Source organism: Portunus trituberculatus, chromosome 14 (genome assembly GCF_017591435.1).
Source record: "Portunus trituberculatus isolate SZX2019 chromosome 14, ASM1759143v1, whole genome shotgun sequence".
In the NCBI taxonomy this organism is placed as follows: Eukaryota; Metazoa; Arthropoda; class Malacostraca; order Decapoda; family Portunidae; genus Portunus; species Portunus trituberculatus.
This window is the reverse complement of record NC_059268.1, coordinates 19,869,184-19,888,798: the sequence shown is the minus strand read 5'-3', so window position 1 is coordinate 19,888,798 and position 19,615 is coordinate 19,869,184. Positions and strand designations below refer to the sequence as shown.

The 19,615-nt window shown below is 42.6% G+C and overlaps 3 protein-coding genes across 5 annotated transcripts in view; 2 read left to right on the top strand and 1 right to left on the bottom strand.

Moving 5' to 3' along the window:
- The first annotated feature begins 2,092 nt into the window (after window positions 1–2,092).
- LOC123503795 lies at window positions 2,093–4,955 on the top strand. The gene is made up of 3 exons (XM_045253794.1): window positions 2,093–2,150; window positions 3,776–4,096; window positions 4,389–4,955. Exons 2-3 carry the CDS (start codon window positions 3,804–3,806, stop codon window positions 4,402–4,404), a joined length of 309 nt encoding a protein of 102 aa, XP_045109729.1. The 5' UTR covers window positions 2,093–2,150; window positions 3,776–3,803; the 3' UTR covers window positions 4,405–4,955.
- A 978-nt stretch (window positions 4,956–5,933) lies between these two features.
- The window catches only part of LOC123503794 (chromatin modification-related protein eaf-1-like), a 36,163-nt gene continuing 22,481 nt past the window's right edge, over window positions 5,934–19,615 (bottom strand). For all 3 annotated transcript variants that reach the window (XR_006674610.1, XR_006674608.1, XM_045253793.1), the window contains exons 3-4: window positions 7,082–7,262; window positions 5,934–6,384 (exon numbers count right to left, since the gene is read on the bottom strand). Coding sequence is in view for 1 of the 3 variants with exons in the window: in XM_045253793.1 (XP_045109728.1) it covers window positions 6,351–6,384; window positions 7,082–7,262 (215 nt within the window). In the remaining 2 variants the exon portion in view is untranslated. The remainder of the gene's footprint in view (window positions 6,385–7,081; window positions 7,263–19,615) is intronic.
- The window catches only part of LOC123503790 (forkhead box protein L2-like), a 56,927-nt gene continuing 55,745 nt past the window's right edge, over window positions 18,434–19,615 (top strand). Inside the window, exon 1 of the mRNA XM_045253790.1 lies at window positions 18,434–19,615. This exon is cut by the window's right edge and continues 38 nt beyond it. The gene's annotated coding sequence lies outside the window, so the exon portion shown is untranslated.

The window sequence follows — 19,615 nt, the reverse complement described above, 5'->3', positions numbered from 1 at the left end:
GATCTGCTGCAGTCTCTGACGAGACAGCCAGACGTTACCCTACAGAGCTCATTATTTCCGATCTTCGGATAAGCCTGAGACCAGGCATAAACCACACACCGGGACAACAAGGTCACAACTCGATTTACATCCCGTACCTACTCACTGCTAGGTGAACAGGGGCTACACGTGAAAGGAGACACACCCAAATATCTCCACCCGGCCGGGGAATCAAACCCCGGTCCTCTGGCTTGTGAAGCCAGCGCTCTAACCACTGAGCTACCGGGCGTGTGTAAAAGTAGTGTGTGTGTGTGTGTGGAAAAGAATGGAAATGGAAGTTTTATGGCATAGTTGACCATTATTCAACAGCCTCTCTTAACATTAGTGACAAAATAGATGTTTTGTTTTTCTTTATTACTCAGGGAGCAGAACAAGGAACAAAACAAAGTATGCCTTGCTTTTCAGGAATAACCATTAACAAAAATATTACAATGCTATATGTTTTATGACAACACACACACACACACACACCGCATAGTGTAGTGGTTAGCACACTCGGCTCACAACTGAGAAGACCCGGATTCGAGTCCCGGGCGCGACAAGACAAATGAACAAGCTTCTTAATGTGTAGCCCCCGTTCACCCAGCAGCAAGTAGATACGGGATGTAACGCGATGGGTTGTGTCCTCGCTTTCCCGGTGTGTCGAGTGTGTTGTGGTTTCAGTCCTACCCGAAGATCGGTCTATGAGCTCTGAGCTCGCTGGGTGACCAGCAGACGACCGTGATTAATTACACACACACACACAGTCTGTCTCTCTCTCTCTCTCTCTCTCTCTCTCTCTCTCTCTCTCTCTCTCTCTCTCTCTCTCAATTAATTTTGCTTCCTACTTCTTCACAATATGAGAATAGAAAATTACTTGTTGAAGAGAGAGAGAGAGAGAGAGTGGTTACTGGAGGAGCGAAGATAATAGTTAAGTTTGTCCTTCAATAACTCAAGGCGTAACTATGAAAGACTGTAATAGTACCAATGGTTACTCTCTCTGTGTTATGTAGTGTGAGGGTTAAGACAGTGGAGGAGAAATTGAAGATGGAAAAATGGAATATGGGAAAAAAAATGAGATAATACCATTAGGTGGGTCTCCGCCTCGCTGAAACAAGCTGTTCAAACTATCACTTCCTCATTTCAGTCTTATGAGCATTGGCAATAGTATTTAGGCGTCATGCCAGTAGGCCTACATGCTTCGTAATTAGTGCAGCAAAATGTGGATACGTTGGCTTGGCTGGTTAAAGGATTATGTGTCTTGACATTTCAGTAATGTGACAACTGGAAATATTATGTACCGGAGCTACGTGCCGTGTCCTCACAATGATGATGATGATAATAATAATAATAATAATAATAATAATAATAATAATAATAATAATACCAGTAATAATAATGAAAATAATAACAATAATAAAATAATAGTAATAATTATAATAATAATTATAGTAACAAAAATAATAATAATTAATATAATAATAATAATAATAATAATAATAATAATAATAATAATAATAATGATAATAATGATAACAATAATAATTGTTATTATTGTTAGTATTTCTTTATCATTATTATGATAGTAATGATAGTGTGTATATATATATATATATATATATATATATATATATATATATATATATATATATATATATATATATATATATATATATATATATATATATATATATATATATATATATATATATATATATATATATATATATATATATATATATATATATATATATATATATATATATATATATATATATATATATATATATATATATATGTGTGTGTGTGTGTGTGTAGGCAGGCAGGTAGATAGATAGATGGATAGATAGGTAGATAGATAGAAAGATGAATAGATATAAAACTATTTAAAGGAGCGTCACATAAATGAGCAGATTTGAGACCTACGTGGGCTGCCACTGGCTCAGACTAAAGGTAACAATGCTTATATACAACGATACTCACCGAGAGTGGTTAGTTACTTATTAAGTGTCTTTACTGCAAACAAGGGAGGAGGGGGGTGGAGTAGGAGGAGGAGGTGAAGCGGAAAGCAGTGAGGCACAAGAGCACGATTTGTTCTGCAGGCTTTGTGGAAGTAAGACGTGTGTGCGCCAGTAAGTGTGTCTGTGTTGTCTTCTCACGAGTTTGATTAACTTGTCTGGTGTCATCCGTCTCGTGTTGTAGGTCGGGAAGGTATGTTAGACAATGTGCAGTGGTGCTGATGGTGTGTGTGCGGGTGTAGTGAAGGATCTTCTGATGAACAAGTTATTTTAAAGTTCCATGTTGAGTTAGGATAGGAAGTGTTGCCTGACATTTTGTAAGACTTTGTGTTTGAACTGTATATCTCAAAACCAGTTTGCTAGTTGATAACAGTTAATCCGTATTGGGAGTTGCTATTCCTTAATGAAATAACGCGTTAGTGTTCTATTCATGAAAAACGCCTCGTAATATTTGTTTAGCACAGCATTCTCAACTCCGTGGTGTTACGCGTCCACAACAGGGCTTGGGTGTGCATTGACAGCAAGGCTGTATAGTGCTTTAAGTGGCTCATATGGCTTCCGTAGTGTATCTCGGCCTCTTCTTACTGAGCAGTAGCGCAGGTGTAGGCGAAGCGCTCACGAACTTTGGTATGAGCTACGTGTAGGATTTTGCGTGGGTTTTCACTATTTTCCTCATGTCTCGTGTTCAGATTTAGTTGTTTATCAAGTGTTCAGATTTAGTTGTTTATCAAGTTCCGGAGTTCGTTGCTACTATATGGAATATTAAACAAAAGGTAATCCTACCTGAAGGGTTTTGAACCCCCTTAGGATTCGGTGTTTGGGGCTCGTGACTTCAGTGTATCGCCGCTACGTGGCAGCTTCATCTTACTCGACATGGGAGCCTGAACATCGGTCTGTGATTACCCAGCTGCCTTCCATCCCAGCCACATGCACAGTTCTTACCCAGGCCGGAATCGGTCTACTCCGCAACCATTTCCCTTTAGAAAGATCTGTGCGTTTATAAGTGTTAACGTAGAACTGATTGTTGAACGTAAAACTGATTGTTGAACTTAAAATGGCAGAAATAGGTGCACATATGGCTTTTCACCAGAGGAAGTGTGGGAAGGAAAACCCCTTGTGCTAAACATGTGGAGTGACATAGGTGTAGGTAGGGGCTTCACTCTTTGTTAATGACCCTCAAGAAAATCTTGGAAGTAGGTGCACCAGGTTGAGTGAGCCCAGGTAGGGTTGTTAGGTAGTCTTATTGTGGTGCGTGTTGTTGGGTGCCGTGACGCTTCAGCCCCAGTTTCGTATGTGCTGTGAACCAGTACTACTCCTTGTAAAGGATCAAGCAAGTGGTAGTGCTGAAACGTCACGGCACCTCGCATATGGTGTGTGTTTAATAAGTAAAGTTTTTGAATGTTCGTAAGGCTTTTGTGTAAAAGCTTCAAAATGGTTTTGTATAGTAACTATTTTGTAGTGTTCAGTTATCCAAGATTGTAACTATCCGGTGCAGTAAGTGTAGGAACAAACGGATAAAGTTTTGGCGTGCACTAAGTTTTGGCGTGTTGTTGCACATGTTAGGGAAGTCCTTAAATAATATACACAGTTGCATTTAATTTGAGGCTAGTCACTGATCATCATACATTGCAATTTGTCCCTATATCATACAAAAGGTCCTAGATTTGGCATAAAGAACTTCATGAGACGGCAGGTGAAGGATGTTTCTAGATTGATGATTGGTTACTTTATTGTTGCAGCAGTGTGTACAAAGGACAAAGTCGGGTCATGCCGGCCATCCCCCTAGACATGAGGCATACCAGTCTCGGGCGTCAGCCAGGAGATGGAGCACGTCCCGCCACGAGGCACCGGCGTCACTTCATCCGCGCACTTATCAACCTGGAGGAGTCTTCTGTTTCACACAAGCTAACTCCCCAGCCACAGCGGCGCTCGAGTCGGACCTGTACCTGCCCAAGCGTCTGTAGCCCCGGCATTCTGCTCCTCATCGATGTCCATGTAATCCATATCCAGGTCCTCTTCAGAAGAGGACGCAGACCGCGGAGGCATGCGGTCCGGTACAGGTAGGGGCTGGGCAGTTTCAGTTCGGTTCATTGGAGGCGTAGGTTATTAGAGTTGTTCGTCGGTCTTGGTGTTAAAGTAATATAACGGGAGAGATAGAAGCAAAACTCGTAAGGTTCGTAATCATAATTAAATGGGAAATACCGTTGTATTTTTTAAGCGAGATTTGGAGATAACCATTTCTAATTAACTATTACAAATTATTACACACCCACACCACACCACACCTAGCCTACATTTGAGGACACGTTTGTTCATGATTAAAGTGTAAAGGTAAAATTATATTTGTTACAGGTCCTGCCACTACTGAAGGGAGAACCAGACCGTGTCCTAACAATCCCCAACCTGCGGCAGGGAACTGGCTGTTTTGTACTGGAAGACGCAAACCGTCTCGCTTCACCTTCCACGGAGGAATTGGACCCTGCCACCGACCAGCTCTGCCCTGAAAACACGTGTCCTCCAGGGAGGGAGAACACTGCCTCGCTTCACCTTCCATGGAGGAATTGCAACCTGCCTCGCACCAGTTCTGCCCTAACATTACGTGGTGCCATCTAAGGCAGTATGACCCTGCCTCGCTGCACCTTCCACAGAGGAATTGGAACCTGCCTCGCACCAGCTCTTGTGTGAACAGAAGATGCCATCCAGCGAAGGAGGACTGGCCTAGTTGCACTTTCCACGGAGGAATTAGACCCCGTCTCGCTTCATACAACCTGACTTAATCAATAAATGTTGTAAATCACTTGTTATTCCTTCCATCTGTGAATGTACTAACATGTGTAATATTACCATTCCTTCATGTTCTGTGGTGTCCCCACATGACTGGTGGCATTACTTTATAATAAATATGGTTAAGAAAATTAATATTGATGCTTTCCATACATTCTTATTTTTTTAGGAATACTTACGAATTTGAGAATTATGAAAGTATATACTTTAGGAAAATTATATAAATCAGATGACCTAACCATAAAGCCCGTCTGTTTTAGCTTTATTTTTTAAATAAAAACTGAATCTTGTTCAAGCTGTATTATTACATTCTAAAGCGTAGGATTTGGCTGAAACCTCGGATAAAATGCCTAAAAAAAAAAAATCTGAAAAAGTACTACTCTAAATCCCTGATAGTCCAAAAAGCAGCAAAACTGCAATATCAAAACCAAAACTACCCCCAATAAACCTGGAAAGTACCCAAAAATTGCAAAAAAAATCCCTGAAAAGTATAAAAAATGGCAAAAACCCTGAAAAATATTAACAAAAAAATCCCTGGAAAAGTACCAAAATTGCAAAAAAATCCCTGAAGTATCAAAATTGCAAAAAAATCCCTGAAAAGTACCAAAAGTTGCAAAAAATCACTGCAAAACTGCCCAAAAGCAAAAAAATTCCTGAAAAGTAACCAAAACTGCGGAAAAATCCCTGCAAAACTGCTCAAAAAACTGTGCTAAGTCGAAAATACTCGGAAGAGTCTCCGGAGACAAGGCAGATGGATATTAAAGTTAAAATTAAATCAAAGAGTTTCCCTAGACCTTTTATTAAAAAAATCAATATTACATAATCAACAAAAATTACATTATTTGTGCCTGAAGCCTACAAATATTTTCAACTTAAAAAAACATTTTCGAAGTCTACACAGAATAGAAACACTGAAAAAGTCTACACAAATTTTCAACTTAGTATAAAAAAATATAAAAAATACAAAATCATTGAAAAAGTCTACACAATAAAAGAACTCTACACAGAAAAGAAACACTGAAAAAGTCTACACAAATTTTCAACTTAGTATAAAAAGTCTGCACAGTATAAAACATTGAATAACACAAACTTTCAATAAAAACAAGTATAAGAACACTGAAAAGTCTACGCAAATTTTCAACTTAATAAAGTCTAAAAAAACACTGAAAAGTCTACACACAGTATAAAACATTGAAAAAGTCTACACAAACTTTCAACTTAATATTTATGCAAGTATACAAACTTTCAACTTAATATTCATACAAGTATATAAAAACAAGTAAAAATACTAAAAAATCTATACAAATTTTCAACTTGATACAAAAACTGATGAAAAGTCTAAATTTTCAACAATTTTCAACTTAATATAAAAAGTAAACAAATTTTCAACTCAGCTAAACAAATTTCAACTCGGCTAAATAATAAAAAAAAATTCTCTCCACGTCTTGTGTTACTTTGAGTGTTGTTCATCGCTTCTGGTGTTGTTGTGGTTTGCCTTCCTGGTGCAGCGTTCCTGGCAAGTTTGTCTCCTTAGCAGCATTCTGGGACTCTTGACTTGACTTTCCTGTAATGAGAGGTGCACTGTTTACATTGAGTCACCTTTACAATTTTGTATGGTGTGTTTACATACAGCCATACACTCAGAAGAGCATCACATCACACTACTTCCATCAACACCAATCAAAGGACATTAAGATGGTGTGTGCAGCAAGATAGTTTGATTAGGTTAAAGTTAATTAGTACAGGTAAAGAGTAAATGTTGATTATGATGAAATTAACCCATTCAGTACTGGGACACATTTTTACCTTGAGGTTTGTGTACCATTTGACCATTTCATTAACATTAGCAAAGGTCTATGGATGTCACAAGATTAACACAGCTTGGCATGTTTGGAGAGTATTTTCAGATAGTTTGGCATGTCTTGAGGGCATTTTAAGACAGTTTGGTATGTTTTATGGTATATTTTAAGGACATTTTGAGATAATATGGCATATTTTGAGGACATTCTAGGACAATTTGACTAATAACACCATCTTATTGACATTGGAAAGGGTGTATGAAGGTCGCAAAATTAATGGCCACAGTCTTCACTATTTTGATTCCAACATGAGTTTATGAAGCTGTAGAAAATCACCAAATAGTCACCAGAAGGAATAAGGAAATGTGTCATGCTACTGAAGAGGTTAAGTGAGAGATACTAAGGAAATATCCAACTCCAGAAGGAAAATATGGACCAATAATGATGTAATGATGGACGCACCTCAATGACTGGCTGGCTGGCTGGCTGGGTTGGTGGGTGGCTGGCTGACTGGGTGGGTGGCTGGCTGGCTGGCTGACTGGGTGGGTGGGTGGCTGGCTGACTGGGTGCGTGAGTGGTTGACACCTCTGCAATGATCGTCTTCCTTGCTTTTCTTGTCTTTCTGCCAGTTTATTTGTGCAATCTGGAAGAGAAGTATTGACATTAGAAGAGTGAGCAAGTTGGCAATGCTTACAAGAAAAGGTAGTTCCATCTCACAATACCTTGCCACTTAAAGAGGTGACACTTATACCACCAGTCTTCTGACACACACACACACACACACACACACACACACACACACACACACACACACACACATAAATATATCAATCAATCGATCAGGATTAATAAACAAGTGCCGTGACACTCGAGGGGAATGACAGGAAAGATAAAGAAATGAGTGAATTTGCAGTAACTAGCCATTGTTAATAATGGTACAACGCTGCCAGTGTTTGTCAGAATATAATAGTAATCGTCCCTATCTAGCACTCCCTGTGACAGAGAACTAGATATTTAAGGGTAACCTCACTCAAATAGAAGTACTTGTTGCTTTCCTGTGAGTTTGATCTATACGTTCTGAAGCTGAAGAATAATTTTGTATTACTCATAAGTATTGTTAATAAATAGAAAATAAGTGGCCAGTGAGGAATGGATTATAATTAGATAAGGAGAACCATTCTACCATGTTATCAACCAAAAAGTACTAAAGGTGACGAGAGTTGTTATATTCCCTACTCAGAAATAATAGAGAGAGAGAGAGAGAGAGAGAGAGATCCATCTTAACTCCAGACTACCTATAAGAACTTAGGGAACACAAAAACCCGCTAGATCTATCCGTGGCCTTTCAATAACCCCCGAAGCGTCAGCAGGAATAAAGAAATGTTACCAGCACTGAGCCTATACACTTTCCTTCCTCTACTATAAGAACATTCCCTTTACCTTGAAGAAAATCCGTAGTTTTTATTTGTACTTTGTTAAATGCTATAGAGGAAAGCACAGAAGACTTTATTTTTCAAGCTTACAGTCCACACAGGTACAGTGGCGAACATCCACCTCTTTAGCGGACCTCACTGGCACCTAAACCTATGTCAGTGGTATATGACGCTGCCCCGAGATCGTCCCTGCCTCCCGTCACCTCCTACCCATAGCGGCACAGGCACGCCACCGCACATCCCCGCCATGTGAAATGAGGCAATGATTATGGAGTCCCCGAACTGAGATGCGCTTTCTAATCCCAGTTCAGTGTATCATCAAACCACTGAGTACCTTGATGCGTTTCCATATTCACTCTGCTTACTGTTTGGGGGTTTTATACAGCTTCAGAAAATTGTGTATAGAATTAAACTAGTGAAGACTTTGGACATCAATCATCTGTCTTCCATAAACCCTTCGTAATGTCAATAAAATCGTCTGATCGTACACAAATCTCAAGATAAAAATGTTTCCCAGTACTGAAGGGGGGTTAAGATCCTCTTCAGTACTGGAACGCATTTCTACCTTCAGTATCGGGCATGATTAGACGATTTATTTACATTAGGAAGGATTTATGGAGGTCAGATGGCCAGAGTCTTTACTATTAAAATCCCCACATAAGTTTCTGAAGCTGTATAAAATCACTAAAGTGTAACCAGAATGAATATGAAAACACGAGGAGGAAGAGGTGGTGGTGGTGGTGGTGGTGGTAATGGTAATGAATGGTACCGTGTGTGTGTGTGTGTGTGTGTGTGTGTGTGTGTGTGTGTGTGTGTGAGAGAGAGAGAGAGAGAGAGAGAGAGAGAGAGAGAGAGAGAGAGAGAGAGAGAGAGAGAGAGAGAGAGAGAGAATGGTGGACATGTATAGATATCCAAATTTACAACTTGTATTTGTGTGCACAGCTTTATACAATACACAATAACAACAAACAACTTTTTCCGTGTGTGTGTGTGTGTGTGTGTGTGTGTGTGTGTGTGTGTACAAGGACTCCATGAAGGGGACGCCAGAGCAGACGGGTGGAGCCTTCAGCACGCTGCCAGACACCGAGGGGATGATCCTGTTTGGCCGCAGGACTGACCGCGACCCCTGCCCTTGCCGTCTTTCCTCCTCCCCTCACTCCCAGCCTGCCTTCCCCCGCCAGCGCCGTGTCTCCTCTAAACCAATACTCCTCAACTATGAGAACCTGTACGTCCCGAGTATCCAATCTCGTTTCTAGCATCACATCACGGCTTATTTTCGGTGACTGGCCACTCCTGATCTCTCACTCAGCCCGTGACTCTGGAGGAGCATCGCGTACTGGAGGGAAAAGAACACGAGTCGTAAAAAGGTAAAACAGTAAACACACTAACATATGTTCACGCCGCACAGGCTGTCCCTTCAGCACCATGTATATCATAACAAGACAAACACGATGTAAACACACGGAAAAAAAAAAAAAGTCCAGACAGTCAAGGATATTTATGTGTATGATCCATCATTGTCTGGCTGGGTATAAATAATCACGCAAAAAAAAAGAAAAAAAAAATTGAGTGGATCAGAGCTACCAAGTTATTAGTAAAGAAGCGCAGACACGAACACACAGATACCTAAGAACGGTTGCTTAAGGTGGAAGTCTACTAAGAGACAAGCAATGTTAGCTCAGGAAGCGAGTGAATTACCCAGCATCCCAAGCCCGGAGTACGTGAACAGTCCGACAATTATAACGATCAGTCACAAAGGACGGGCGACCATCCTCCAACCACAAAAAGTCAACGCCTGTGGCACAGCGAGTGGCCAAGAAAAACACTGTGACAATTAGAGTTATTAACTTCTTGAAGAGACGTAAAGTGATCCGAGCCCTGGCAGTCTTACACCCCTGGGAAGACACCTCTTGCGGTCACCGAAGGCGGGGATGGGCGGCCTGTGAGGAGCACCAGACCCCTGCGGTGACAGAGGGGACACGAGAAGAGAGGGAGGAACTGGGGAAGGAAATCCAAAGGGGAAAGAGGGAGAAAGTAGAATGGGAAGGCAGAGTGAAATCGAGAGGAAGTGAGCGAGTGAAGGTGCGGGAAAGAGGAAAAGAATGTTGGGGTGAGTTACTGTAGGGTTAAATGGAGAACTAAGTGCTAGATAAATTGTCTGTGAAGGAGGACAATGGACTGAGCAAACCACAAGAACACCACGTCAAAAAAAAAAAAAAAACTATCTAGAAACAGCAAAGGTAAAGACTAATAACCTAAAAAAAATAAATAATCGTGTAAAAGAAACATAAAAAATCATTAGACGGCAGAAGATGAGTTGGTAAGAAGAATCCATCAAGAACAACAACTGAAAAATGCGCAGCCGTACCTCAAAATATGACGCTTTAATGTGTAGAGAAGATATATTTACGAAGGCCAGCTCTGCATTTTGCCACGTCATGTAATGGGTAGAGGGATAAAACTTATGAGGTGGAGACTGCCAGAGGGGTAGGTCACAGGGCGAGGCGAGGGGTGGCGGTGGTGGTGGTGGAGAGGAGAGGATACAGATAAGCGAGGAGGTCAAGGCTAAGGTGGAAGTGACAGTGACAAATAAGATAGAGATAAGACACCGACCCTTCTTCCTCAGCACACCAGGAAAACAATAATAACTATCGCGCGCGCGCGCGCACACACACACACACACACACACACACACACACACACACACACACACACACACACACACACACACACAAAGCATTAACAAATCCACTTCTTTGCTAACAGGCAAGGAGCATAAAGGAACATTTTTCTTAATCTCTCTCTCTCTCTCTCTCTCTCTCTCTCATGATGACTACCTTTCCCTAAGTATCCGTTGGGCGTCAGCGTGTGAGGGCGGCCACTCTGACAGGCGGGGCATCAGTGTCTCCTATTTGTTGATCCTAAGTGAACCTGAGGGCGAGGGCTCACAGTCAGCCGTTGTTACTCGCGTCAGTACCGGGGGTAAACATTGTGACAGTGACGCGTGCCGGCTCTCTCTCTCTCTCTCTCTCTCTCTCTCTCTCTCTCTCTCTCTCTCTCTCTCTCTATAAAAAATAAATCCTTACAAAGCATCAGTCCAGAGTTCACAATTAATAATCCTGGTGGGGTGAGCCACGGCCAGTGCTGACGCGGCGCCTTCTATCGCTCGACCGTGTGATTTCCTTTGTACGTCAAATGTTTAAGAAGCGATCCTCGCATTCCCTTCCCGGAGAGTAGGCACCTTGGCACTGTACCTTGCAGGGATCATGTTACTCAACTTCAGCCTCATTATGTTTCGAGAAATGCAAAAGCACAATGGTACAATGAAATGGTTAGTGTTTGTTTTGCCATGTGGGTGAAAATATTGTTTTTATAGATAAGAAAAGAAATGGTCTGCTCCTGAAGCCACGCACGTGAGGTAGAATGTAGGGCGGTGGGATGCGGATTGTTTCCCGCTATGCACCGTTAGTGTGGAGAGCGATGAATAGAGCAGGAAGTGTGTGGCTCAGAGACTGCGGCACTAGGCACACAGTGAGGGGACGCTTTGGCTTGTGTTCTATCCAAGCACTGCACCTCGCCACGCCCAAACCCCAGTGTACAGAGTGCCTCCAATGTTTTGTTGTGCATAATCGAAGTTAGCTAGGTAATATTCTCTTTTACTTTCCTCACTTTACTTATCTGTCACTATGAAATACTGCGCAAAGCTTCTTACCACTCACTTTTCACTCAACATAACATGTATATTCATGAACCAAACCACTTCAATTGTTGATTGTCTTCTTATCAATAAACAAAATACCAGCGAAGCATCGAGGAACACAACATATTTCAGTATACAAGAGTCTTCACAACGTAACATGCAGTGCCTTGGAAAATGAAAAATAGAAATAATAAAAAGTAAATTTCATGGAATGACTCCATCAACAAGGCACGGAATGGGGAGAGGGGTACGGGAGGAGAGGCAGAGAGGGCCACAGGTGAGCCGGCACCCAGGCACGGCAGCTGGAGACACAACACCATCAAGCAGGTAGTGATGTTTGAAAAACTAAGCCGCGCTCCTCACCAATGCCATTATGCAACCCAGCGAGCCAGAGCAGTGTTGAAACTTCGAGCTTATCAGCGGACACCCCAACCTTGCCAAGCTTATGAAACACTGCCCTAAAGTTTTCCAGGCGTGTTTTGTGTTTTGCCATACCAACGCCTGTAATTATTTCCTGGCCACTGAGAGCACCGTGGCTGTGATAGAGGTGTGCGTTATATATACGGCAATACACCTCTTAGAACTGCTTTATATCAACAGGACGAAAGATCAAGGCGCTGTTGTGTGGAGGAAAAACCATGTTCATCTATTTTTAAAGCATGCACGACATATGACTTTCTTGGCCTCGCATCTAACAAGGTGCAGCAGACACGTATACGGTGGCAGTGACGTGAGGTAGCCAGGCAGCGCTCTCATCACTGCCCTCACGCACGCCCTTGCAATACACTACCAATTTATATGTCAAGGAAAAATATACTTGAATTTTTGAACGGTTTAGACTCTCGCAAGAACTACGTTTAATGCCACATAGATTTTACTTATTTTTTTCCCCGTTTGATGACGCGTATCCTTTTTACCAAACTTCCACTAGAAGCATTAAAGAACCCCTGAAAAATCTCTATCTTCCACCAAAGACTCTTCGAAGTTAACAGTTGTTGATATGAGACAGGGAAACGTTTGGAAATATGGTTTACCTTCATTCACACTAGTTTTTTTTCTACGGCAAAGATAAACCAGGTTAAGATGAACAACCTTAAATTTCTTCTTGTAATTAAGAGATCCACTTTCTCTACAAATGACACTTTGACTTATGAACTTACACGGAACCTTTCCCAAATTAAGTCATTACGTCCACTGCTCTCCTTTTTTGGCGCCAAGGAGGAGGATGAGACAGCAGAGGAATCTTAGGCATTACTGTTTGAAAGACATCACCACCATCAACACCACAACCCGGGCCAGCAGATGTTGTACAGCTGCGTAGCTCCACAACACCTGGTGCCATCATTCTAAGCTTGCAATATCTATTTGGTCATTGGAGAAAAATGTGCACTGTTTTGATAACTCTTAATTTGCCAGTCACGATAGACATTGAAACTGCGCACGACCTTGTTTTGTTGTTGATGGACGTTCCCTGAATACACACACACACACACACACACAAACTTTCTCAGCAACATAATGATGATGATGATGATGATGATGATGATGATGGTGATGGTGATAGTAATAGTGATGACCAGATAAAGGAAAAAATGAAGGTAGGAAAGGAAAAAAAAAGAAAGGAAAGCAAGAGAGAGAGAGAGAGAGAGAGAGAGAGAGAAACACATATCAAGTGAACATAACAAACATCGTTGGAATATTTGCCACTAAGCGTTACACATCAACAACACTCACTGCTGTCGTTTCACCTTTGCTCTTTTCCACCCCAGGCTTTGTCCTCCAGTTCTTTTCTTTCACGCAAGAGGGAAAACTGACAAGGGCCAAAAAAACTATTAGAAAGAAAAAAAAAAAAAAAAAAACCCACTGGAATTACAAACTCCATAAAAGAATAGCAAGAACTAGTCAAAAGAGTGGGACAAATGTCTTGGCAGTAAACATTGCCTTCCTACTGACGAGGTGACGAGGCACACCCAACGTTACTGCAGCTGTGATTCAGGTACTGTTGAGTTAAACCATTAGAAAAGACGAAGAATTATGAAGTATAGACACAGTGCATGAGTCCTATCCATGCACGTATATGTTAAAAGCAACGCGAGAGAGAGAGAGAGAGAGAGAGAGAGAGAGAGAGAGAGAGAGAGAGAGAGAGAGAGAGAGAGAGAGAGAGAGAGAGAGAGAGAGAGAGAGAGAGAGAGAGAGAGAGAGAGAGAGAGAGAGAGAGAGAGAGAGAGAGAGAGAGAGAGAGAGAGAGAGAGAGAGAGAGAGAGAGAGAGAGAGAGAGAGAGAGAGAGAGAGAGAGAGAGAGAGAGAGAGAGAGAGAGAGAGAGAGAGAGAGAGAGAGAGAGAGAGAGAGAGAGAGAGAGAGAGAGAGAGAGAGAGAGAGAGAGAGAGAGAGAGAGAGAGAGAGAGAGAGAGAGAGAGAGAGAGAGAGAGAGAGAGAGAGAGAGAGAGAGAGAGAGAGAGAGAGAGAGAGAGAGAGAGAGAGAGAGAGAGAGAGAGAGAGAGAGAGAGAGAGAGAGAGAGAGAGAGAGAGAGAGAGGTAAGATAATTTTATATGGATACCAAACTCATATAATTTATCCAACAAGAGAGCAGAACGTGAGGGCTACATTCAATATTTCCACCCAATGAGCTTGACAAGATTTATAATATTGACACAGGTTAGGAATGCTCCACCACTGCTAAGAATCGAAAATATTTGGAACACAAAAACCCGTGACACGTTAAAAACACAAACACCAAGCTGCTTCTTCCATCTTGGTGACACACACACACACACACACACACACACACACACACACACACACACAGACAAATAATAAAATAAAAGATGTTTTTTTTTTCACTCATTCCTGGCCTACATAAACATCAATGACACAAATGAGAGAGTTTAAAGTGCTTGAACTATGAGAAAAGTTGTCGAAAAGTGAAACATTTAATGAAGATAAACTAACACTAAGGAAAACACACACACACACACACACACACACACACACACACACACCATTTCATTCACATGTGCATATTTGACCATCACAGTCACGTCCTCCTGATGGTGAAGATCCTACTGGTAATATACTATGGCCACACGCCGCGATGATGCCGTCCCTAGGAAAACAACCCAGTGCCACCCCGCTTCCCACATCCCACCAGGCACTCCACAGCCACACAACACGGAGAGATAGACCAAACTTGTGGGCATCTACTTGGCCTATCAATATGGGTCAGCATTGTGTCGTCGCGGCCAAGGAGGCGACGTGGAGGTGTTTTTCGAGTAGTGGATGATAGAATGAATCGTCAGCTGAACCTTCGCGTACCTCTGGGTTCAGATTGCCTGCAAGCTGGGTTAGAATGTGTACTCTAAAACTCTGATGTCATTGTTATTGATTTATCATTGAGGGGAAACTATTTTTTTCTTAATGTAAGAGGGAGAACTACCAAGGGCAAAAAAAAAAAAAATGTTAGAAAAAAAAGGCCCGCTTGAATTGTTGTCTCCATAAAAAAATCAAAAGAACAGTATGTACTCCCCAATTTTCTACTCGTTTCTTTAAGTCGCTGTCTCTTATGTTACTTTCCCGACACTAGTGCACTCTTTAACCCCTTGAGTACCATGACGCGTTTCCATATTCTCTCTGCTTAGTATTTGGTGATTTTCCACAGCTTCAGAAATACATGTGGAGCGTTAGAACAGTGAAGACTCTGGCCACAAATCTTCTGACCTCCGTAGACTCTTCCTAATGTCAATAAAACCGTCTAATCGCACACAAATCTCAAGGCAAAGAATGTGTGCCAGTACTGAAGAGGTTAAGCTTGAGAGCGAATTGACGTGCCCTATGAAAGCAGTCCTAGTGAGAAAACTAAGAGAGTAAATGAGAAGGCACCAGGGTTCGTATTCTGAAACACTTCTGCGTCTCATCCCCACAATTTCAAAAGGCTTTCTTTAAATCTACAGGAGTTTTTGAAGGTGTTTTTATGGTTCTAGAGGCAGAGTGGTAAAATTTCTACAATATTAACGGGAGAAACGCTCTTAAAAACCTCGCTAGTCATCTCTGTAGCCTTGGAAGATAGTCGTGGTGAGAGAGAGAAGAGCGTTTCTGAATACGGACCAAGGTGAGAAAAAAAATCTGATTACAAGTGATGGTGAAGTGAGCGGCGATTGTCACCCATAAGAAATGCTGCGCCTGTGTTGGTTGGTGGTGGTGGTGGTGGTGGTGGTGGTGCTGACGTCTCCCAGTCCCCTCCCTGCCACGTCAGCGATGATCAGGGAAAGGGGCTGGGGAAGGCTGGGGATGTGTAGGGAGGGGAGGGGTATAGCATTGTAACGCCACCGCTTACGTGTACCTTACGAGACAATGCGGATCTACACACACACACACACACACACACACACACACACACACACACACACACATAATATTAATACTACTAATTTATGGAATGATAAAACAGTGAACCCATAAAAGTCAAAATAAATGGTTTCCTTATCACCACCGCGCTCTGTTATTGAGATGGAAAAGTAAGGAAGGGAAATGTGTGCGTTACATAATGCTTTCACGGTCTGGCGCTGGTGACGTGAGTGATCTGACAGTCTTTAGTGGTGGTGGTGGTGGTGGTGGTGGTGGTGGTGGTGGTGGTGGTGATGATGACTAAGCGTGCTTACTGATGGTGGTGGTAAAATTTGTTGTTTCTGACAAATTGCTTCTTGGGTGGCGATTCCTCCCTCTTCAACTCATCGCCCCCCCTCCTCTCTCTCTCTCTGTCTCTCTCTCTCTCTCTCTCTCTCTCTCTCTCTCTCTCTCTCTCTCTCTCTCTCTCTCTCTCTCTCTCTCTCTCTCTCTCTCTCTCTCTCGTACTTATACTTATTGTTCATCTGGCACTATCACTCGGATGTCTCAATTACTGGCTTTTTTCTCCTAGTTTACTTCTTCACCTGCAATCAGAACAATCCTTTTTTCAGCAGTTTTGATTTGATCTTATCCATTCCTGGCGACTTCACACACCACTAAGCCACTAATCGTATTTATACTTCTTCATCTGGCATTCTATCTCTCGCATTACTCACTTTCTTTTCCTAGTTTGCTTATTCACCTGCAATCAGAACAAGCCTTTTTTCAGCAGTTTCGATCTAATCTCATCTAATCCTGGTGACTTCACACACGGTTCATTTCCTCCAGGATTCTCAGCATTTTACCTTTGTTGACTTTCTCCCTCAACCCTCACATTCATAATTACTCATCGAGCTCTTTTTTAATGTAAGAGAAGACTTGGCAAGGGCAACCAAAAAAATTTAGATAAAAAAAACACTTACTCGCCAGTCCCCTTACAGTGCAGAAAGACTTGGACAAAAGACGGAGATGAAGGTCTTGAAACATCCCTCCAAAATGAAGTCAAGTCATAGGAAATTGGAGATACAGAATCAGGTAGGGAGTTCCAGAGTTTACCAGAGAAATGTAAGAATGATTGAGAGTACTGGTTAATTCTTGCATTAGAGAGTTGGACAGAGTAGTGGTGAATGACTGAGAGTACTGGTTAATTCTTGCATTAGAGAGTTGGACAGAGTAATGGTGAATGACTGAGAGTACTGTTTAACTCTTGCAATCGGGAGTTGGACAGAGCAGAGGTGAATGATTGAGAGCACTGGTTAACTCTTGCATTCGGGAGTTGGACCGAGTAGTGGTGAACGATTGACAGTACTGGTTAACTGGTTCCGGTGCAACAATTGCGGCATGGGGGTGTTTTGATGGGGTGTCGTGAGCGGCCATAATGAGGAAGGAGGGACCTGGACAGCATCACTATCAGCCTGAAGGAAAGACTCACGTTTCCCTTTGCTTGCCTTGTGGTGGTGGTGGTGGTGATAATAGGAGGAGGAGGAGGAGGAGGAGGAGGAGGAGGAGGAGGAGTAATGGTGGTAGTAGTGGTAGTAGTAGTGGTAGTGGTAGTGGTAGTGGTGGTGGTAGTAGCAGTAGTAGTGGTATAGTAGTGGTAGTGGTAATAGTAGTGGTAGTGGTGGTAATAGTAGTGGTAGCGGTAGTAGTAGTAGTGGTAGTGATAGTAGTAGTGGTAGTGGTGTGGTGGTGGTGGTAGTAGTAGTAGTAGTAGTAGTAGTAGTAGTAGTAGTAGTAGTAGTAGTGTTGTTGTTGTGGTTGCTGTTGGTCTTGTTCTCTTGTTCTCCTTCTTATCTTCTCCTTAACCTACTACTTCTCCTTCTTCTCCTTCTCCTCCTCCTCCTCCTCCTCCTCCTCCTTCTGCCAGTACACCCAGGCATACGCTTCTAAATATACTGGTGATGTAGTCAGGTAAATGCAGTTCCTATGTTCCGTGGAGACGCTCTTGAATTGATAAAATGACTCCATATATTTCGCTGCCAATGGTGCTCAAACTCTTCTGACGCGCAGATATTTAATGGACGCTTCAATTCGTCCCGCCCTCGTTTGACTATCTTCATATGAGCTTCAGGAAAAATAAGACAGGAAAATTAAAATAAAAAAAAAGTTAATTTCATTCAGCATACTAACCTAATACAATTTTCGCCCAGGTAGATTTTTCGTCCGATCATGTCACTTACACAGGTCAGTTTAAAATGTATTTCCGTATGATAAGTTAGGATAGGTTGAGTTAGGTAAGGGTTAGCTGGGTTGAGTTAGGGTAAGCTAGGTTGTCAAGAATTTTCAACGGATTTTTTTTTTTTTATTTTAGTGATGGATAAACAAGATTTTCTCACCATTAATTGAGAACTTACGGTGTCTTCACTCAAACTGCCCGACAAATCTCGGGAAAAATTTGAGTGGAGCCCAAATTAATTCATTCTTATGCTTATGCGCATCAAAACGAAGGGAAAACCAAAATGAGGGAAAAATGCGATTTCTAACACTTTCAGCATACAAAGGTAAGGAAACAAGTTGTGCATTGTAGACTGAAGTGGCAAGTGATGCCCTGAGCGCCCAATGCCTCAGAATGAGCGGGACAGCCAGGCCCACGCGAGGCAGACGCCATCACGCCGCACTCAGCGTGGTAATGATGTGACGCGTCGGGAGAGCGACGTGGAAAGATGTAAAACCTTCAGTAATAATTCTCTCAAGGCGTCAGACTGGGGTGGAGAAGCGGCCCCTGTGGCTCCGCCCAGACCGCTGAGTGGCTCAGAGCTCGTTGTGTTGACTAAAGGCAATTACTGCCCGCGCTGCCGACCAATAGTCACTCGTGCATGTCTCAGGGGCAGAGAGCGCCTCTCCACCCACATCGCCAGGATTATGTTCACTTGCACAGTTCTCAACGCAGATCAGAAACACAAGCTGACTACCTTTACTGCCACACAATCCTTCAAAAGTCACTACTCGGAGGAAGACTTCCCCTGGGGACGACCAGTCCCATTAACATTGTGAACGAAAAGTCTGAAAACTTTTCGGTCTCGGCGTCTTGGCTCCTCCCACCCGACACCGACAGATTTTCTTAACATCTTCATCACAAGGCGGGGTATCGAGACAGGAGTGCCATCCTTAGGGCCACATGGCACAGCGACAGTCGAGGGGGATCGGACTGGACGTGTGTCGTTGTCATGCGGCGGCTGTAGTGACCAGCGACTATCGGTGGTAGTGTTTGGTGTGTGCTGAAAAGTGGCTTCAGGCCCATCTCCTTCACGCGCAGCTATTCTCAAATTGTTAACACATTGCTCAGTGGGCCAGCACAAATGTGTGTCCAATTGTTGGTGGTGGCATAGCATTCCTTGGATCCGTTGTCCTGATCTCACTGCTGCCCAGGTGTCACAAGCAAACACCAGCCATATATTCGCCACACAATATCACCAAAGTGTTCGAGGTGTCGCCAGAGGCCGTGTCGACGCGTGGCTCGCTGGCGGGGCACTCAGGCGAG